This window comes from Bubalus kerabau, chromosome 4 (assembly GCF_029407905.1).
Source record: "Bubalus kerabau isolate K-KA32 ecotype Philippines breed swamp buffalo chromosome 4, PCC_UOA_SB_1v2, whole genome shotgun sequence".
Taxonomy (NCBI): Eukaryota; Metazoa; Chordata; class Mammalia; order Artiodactyla; family Bovidae; genus Bubalus; species Bubalus kerabau.
Window position 1 is genome coordinate 137,444,091 of NC_073627.1, and position 6,000 is coordinate 137,450,090.

The 6,000-nt window shown below is 47.9% G+C and overlaps 1 protein-coding gene across 1 annotated transcript in view; it reads right to left on the reverse strand.

Moving 5' to 3' along the window:
• LOC129650985 (tumor necrosis factor receptor superfamily member 10A-like) overlaps positions 1 to 4,610 on the reverse strand; it is a 33,284-nt gene extending 28,674 nt beyond the window's left edge. Inside the window, exon 1 of the mRNA XM_055579734.1 lies at positions 4,279 to 4,610. Within this exon, the coding sequence (XP_055435709.1) occupies positions 4,279 to 4,449 (171 nt within the window). The 5' untranslated portion in view covers positions 4,450 to 4,610. The remainder of the gene's footprint in view (positions 1 to 4,278) is intronic.
• Positions 4,611 to 6,000: the final 1,390 nt, after the last annotated feature.

Below are 6,000 nucleotides of genomic sequence, written 5' to 3' on the forward strand. Positions count from 1 at the left end.
TAAGATTTTAAGTGATGAATTCTAATTCATAAAAAGATAAAGGATTAATCAGATTTTCTTTTCATCTTGTATTTGTTTTGCTAAGTAATATTCTCAAGGAATTTGTCCATTTTATTCAAGTTCAAATTTATTTGACATTAAATTATTCCTAAGTTCCCCTTATTGTCCTTTCTATGGCTGCAGAGTTTGTTATAATATCTTATCATTAATTGTTGATACTGGTATTTTTTGTTTTTTTGGCCTTTTTTCTTTTAAAATTTGGTTTGTTAATTTTGTTCATCATTTCAGAGAATCAACACTTGGTTTGTCAATTCCTTTCATTATTTGTATTCTATTTCATTGATTTCTACTCATATTATTATTTTTTCCCTATTCTTCTGAGTTTAATTTACACTTATTTTATGGTGATTTAAAAATGTGAACCTTCAGGTCGCTTTTTTTTCTTTACTTTAAAAAAATTTTACTCCCCACTTCTCCCAACCCCCTATTCTTTTTAATAGAACATCTTTAATTGGAAGAGCTTCCCAGGTGGCACCAGTGGTAAAGAACCCACCTGCCAATGCAAGAGACTTAAAGACTTAAAGAGATGTGGGTTCAGTCCCTGGGTCGGGAAGATTCCCAGGGGGAGGACACAACAACCCACTCCATTCTTGCCTGGAGAATCCCTTGGACAGAGGAGCATGGCGAGCTACAGTCCATAGGGTTACAAAGGCTAGGACACAACTGAAGTGACTTAGCATGCACTCACACTTTAATTCGGAGAAGGTGATGGCACCCCACTCCAGTACTCTTGCCTGGAAAATCCCATGGACGGAGGAGCCTGGTAGGCTGCAGTCCATGGGGTCACTAAAGAGTCGGACACGACTGAGTGACTTCACTTTCACTTTTCACTTTCATGCATTGGAGAAGGAAATGGCAACCCACTCCAGGGTTCTTGCCTGGAGAATCCCAGGGACGGGGGAGCCTGGTGGGCTGCCGTCTATGGAGTCGCACAGAGTCGGAAACGACTGAAGTGACTTAGCAGCAGCAGCAGCAGCGCACTTTAATTGAAAACTGCAGTTTAAGCACTGTGTTAGCAGCTTTTCACAAGTTTCCACTTAGTATGTATTCATTACTATTTGTTTTTAAATTCAAAAAAAATATTCTTTTGATTTCATGTAAGAACCATAATGATTTGAAGGATGTTGCTTAATAGTCAAATTTTGGAGTCCTTTTCTAGAGATCATTCTTGACTAGCAATGTAATTTCATTAAAGTCAGAGAATAGAGTTTATATGATTTCATTGCTTTTAAACTTATTTAGACTTTTTAAATTGTCTAGAATGTGGTCTATCTTAGTGGAAGTACCACATTCATCAAAAAAGAATGAGTCTTCATTAGATGTTGCAAGCGTGCTCTCTGAATGTCAATTAAATCAAGATGGTTGATTTTTCTTTTTCTTTTTTTATTAATTTGGTCTCTCTGTGCAGCTTCGAGGATGTTAGTTCCTCAACCAATGAACCTGTTGTGCCCTCCATAAGACAGCCGAGTCCTAACAACTGAACGGTCAGGGGAATTCCCGTTATGGTTAACAGCGTTACTTTTGCTGTTGTTTAGTGGCTAAGTTGTGAGAGACTCTGAGACCCCCTGGACTGTAGCCTGCCAGGCTCCTCTATGGGATATTCCAGCAAGCATGCTGGAGTGGGTTGTCATTTCCTCCTCCAGAGGATCTTCCCCAGCCTAGGGATCTAACCTGTGTCTCCTGCATTGGCAGACAGATTCTTTACCGCTGAACCACTGGGGAAGCCCGATAATGTTACTACCCTTTTTCATTTTCATTAAAGGGTGATATGATAGTCCTTTGATTTCATCCATTTTTGCTTTATGTATTTTTAAAGCTCTTTTATTAGGCACAATATATTTATGGTTAAGATGTCTTCCTGATGAATTGACACTTGTAACACTACAAATATACGTTTAAAAAATCTTTGGTAACATCAGATGAAAACTTGAAATAGTCTTCTATGGACCTGGGCAATCCTTCAGCATTGACATTCAGTTATCTCTATTCTGTCCCCAGCTTGCCGGTCACATTTCCCACCACCCAGATCAATACCCTCCATGCCCCTCAGAGCAGGACACAACACTAACATTAGTGCAGGCATCTTAGAACCCACACCACCCACGCATTCAGGGGGAGTCCTGTCTGCAGCCTGCTGAGTAGCCCTGTGCAGGGGCTGTGGGGCACCGGGGACAAGGCGAGGTCCTTGCTTTCCTCAGGGCAGTTCTGGCCACAGGAACCTGAGGCAGAGACAGCGATTCCCGTAAAGTCACCAAGGTGAAAAGAGCCTGGAAGGGCTGCAAGGCAGATGGGACAAGACTCCCAGTGGCAGAGAACAGGTGTGGACATGGAGGGAAAAGTCCCACAGTGCCAGGATCACAGACAAGAACGAAGTCAAAGTAACGGGAGTTGGGGGGGGGGGGCTGGGATGGACGAGGAGCAGGCTTCCTGGTGTGTAATCTCCATTTCGGGCTGTTGGAGAGACAAACACTGGGGTGCACCGGGTGCGGTGGAGATGTGAGACTTTGCCACTCACAGACTTGTGGTGTGTGTGTGTGTGGAGAGTGGGTTGGGGGTGTGAGAGAGAGAGAGGAGGGAGACAGGAGGGCTGCGGTGGAGCAGCAGCGTGGGACAAAAGAGAGAGGGAAACGAGGGAACTTCCCTGGTGGTCCAGTGGTTAGGGTGCCGCACTTTCACTGTGGGGGTCAAGGCTGGATCCTAGGTTGGGAACTAAGATTCCTGCAGCCTTTGAGCCTTGGCCAATTAAAAGAAAGAAAGGAACTGAGAACGGAGGATGGGTCGTGGAAGTGTCTTCAGTTCGGCTCAGCAATTTGTCCACCGCTACCAAGCTGGTGAAGTTAGAGCTGAGTCCCGAGTAGGGATTTCCTTTCCTGCTTCTTACCACTTACTTCCTGCAAGTGATGCAATACTGTTAACTGGGTTTGCAGAGTCTAGTTGGACCTTGCTGTGTTCCCATGTGACTTCCCGGAGCTGATGTAACTGTTTTAGGGTCTAGCTTGATTTTCACTATCCCTTGATAGGTTACCCAAAACAACACTACTCTTTCCTCCCTGGGGACAAATGGGCCCTAAAAGCTGCACCGTTTCGTTTTTTTGTTTGTTTTGGTTTGGTTTTTTTTGAACAAAAGATTCTTTAAATTCTATAGTGCTTTACAATTTTCAAGCGATTCACACACAGGATTTCATATAATCTCACAATAACTCTTCTTTTCCCCTCATCCCTATCTTGACCCTCCCTGCTTCCCTCTCCTCACTGGTAACCACCAGGTTTTCTCTGTATCCCTGAGTCTGCTTCTTTTTTGTGTGTTACTCACTAGTTTGTTGTAATTTTTCTATTGCGCGTGCAAGTGTAAGTAACGTGTAAGTAACATCATACAGGGTTTCTCTTTTACTCTAAACCTCATCAGCCGTGACAAAGCCATAGTGTCAGACTTGTTCTCAAGGTCTTCCTGTGCTCTGAGACCTGTTTCTTCTAAGATTTGTGTGGCTGTGGGGTTGTTTTTACAAGTAAAAAGACAGCTAGGTTAACAGTAGACCCTTCCGCCTGGAGTTCAGGGCAGCCATTAAATAGTTTTTCAGGATGCATGCCACACCTGTTTCAGACTCAAAACAGAAATCAAAAGAACATCTTCAGACCCTTTCCTCCTAAACTAGACAGAGCCCCTGAGGCTAGCCGCCTGATTACTGGGGATTTACCCTGTAAGCCCTGTGGGTTGCTGCGGAAGCAAGTGGAAGGAATTTGCAAAATGACTGACAGCAGCCTAGAAGGGGTGCTGAATGCAAGGGAGGGTGGGAAAGCTACTTTTCTGTACAAATCGAGGGGAAGAATAGATGCGATGAGCATATTCTAGAATCTCAACAAAAAAGGGGAGGGGAGAGGAAAAAGAAGAAGGGACACGGGAGGGAGGAGAGGGGAAGGAAGGGGAGCGGAGAAGCTTGCAAAAGAGTTTTCCATTCTTTTCCCTTTGGAATTTACTTCTGGGACAGCCAGACAAGCCTAGGACCGGGACAAAGAACACAGGCTCTTCTCCCTCTGGGCCCGGGTCGGTCCCGCCAGGCCCTGAACCTGCTCCTTCCCCGCATTCAGCCCACGGTAGATCTCGCTCGGACATGCCCCTGCCGCAGCTGACCCGGGCATGCACACCGCCGGGTCTTTTCCCGCCGCCATTTACCGGCCACCCGGCGCGCGTTCCGGAGTGGTACCCGCGGTGGTACTCACCCACAACACGACACCCATGACGAAGACGAGGTACCCGAACCGAAGTTTGGGGCCACCGGAGCGCCCTGCACCGGCGCTCGAGGAGGCCGGTGCCTTCCGTCCCCGCTGCCGCTTGCGGTCGGGCAGCGTTCGCTGTCGAGGTCCCCGCAGGTTGATGGCAGGCACAGTCATGAGGAATCTTCACGGTCGTCCGTGGAACTTGGAAACCCGCCTCTGATGGCCAGACGTCGGGGCTCCTCTGTATACCGCCGCGGGGCTCCTCTGTATACCGCCGCGGGGCTCCTCTGTATACCGCCGCGGGGCTCCTCTGTATACCGCCGCGGGGCTCCTCTGTATACCGCCGCGGGGCTCCTCTGTATACCTCCGCTCCCGCGCACTGTACTCACGCTTTCAGAGAAAGCAGGCGGAGGTGGCCCCGCCTTGTCTTACTCAGGATATTGCTCAATCAGTGCCGGAAAAATAAGAATCTCCGTCTCTCTCTCTAGACGGCCAGTTGAACGCAGCCTGTGCGTGCTCAGTCGCTCAGTCGTGTTCCACTCTTTGCTGACCCCATGGACTGCGGCCCACCAGCCTTCTCTGTCCATGGGCTTTCCTAGACAAGACTACTGGAGTAGGTTGCCATTTCCTCCTCCAGGGATCTTCCCGATCCAGGGATGGAACTCTCCTCTCCTGCATCTCTTGCATTGGCAGACGGATTCTTTACCAGGGAGCCACCTGGGAAGGCCGAAGCACGCAGAGTTGGCATTAAAGGTTCTTCTTGAACCGGATCCCTTCTCAGGAGCAACGACCCCCCTGAGCTACCTCTGGTCCTCTGACTACCGCTCTCAGCTTCTGCTCCTCCCAGGCTCATTGACAGTGTGGGTGCAAGGGAGGGGTATCACTGTCTCCAGAGTCACATGGCAGCTCTGTCCCAGGGGAAAGTTGTTGAATCAGAGGTTTGCTCTTAGCATCTTAGTAGCCAGGTGCCTGACTGGAGTAGATACTCAATGAACAGGTGGGTGGACAGAATGAAGGTCACAGAGACGGCCATCGGTGGGTCTGAATTCAGGTCACAAATAGGCTTCGGATCTCCTCCATCACTACCTGTGCGTTGCAGTAATGCCAGGGTCAACGTCTGCCTTTCACACGCAGGACTTCATACCATCTCCTCTCGACCCTACTGCTCTTGCAGTCAGGCAAGCTAGAGGAATCCACTCCATTCAGCCTTTCTTGGAAATTTTTCTTCCCCGTAGATTCTTTAAAGCCTTTGGGAAACAGAACTGCTGGACGCTAATTGGCATATGAAACCAAAGGGGCCAGGAGGAGGAGGTCCCCACGTGGGTCAGGCGCGTCCAGCTGTCCGGAAACATCGGCGCTCAAGCGGCTCAAGTCTAGGTCCTACAAAGCTACGGGCGACTGTGGGCTGGGGACTGGGCAGGGGAGACACCAACCGGGAGCCTCCAGCTCCACCCTTTTGTATCCGTTTTGTGAGGCCGGTGTGGTAGGAATTAAAATTCCTTTTTCCTCCATATGTTTATCCAGCGGTTCCAATACCATTTATTGAAAACACTTTCTTTTCCCATTGAATAATATTTCTGCCTTTGTTGAAATTCAATTGACCATCTGTATGTTCCATTTCTGGACTCTATATTGTGTTCCATGGGTCTATTCATTTTCTGTCCTGTGCCAATACCATGTTACTTGATTGTGTGTGTGTGTGTGCTCAGTCGTGGTCCACTCTTA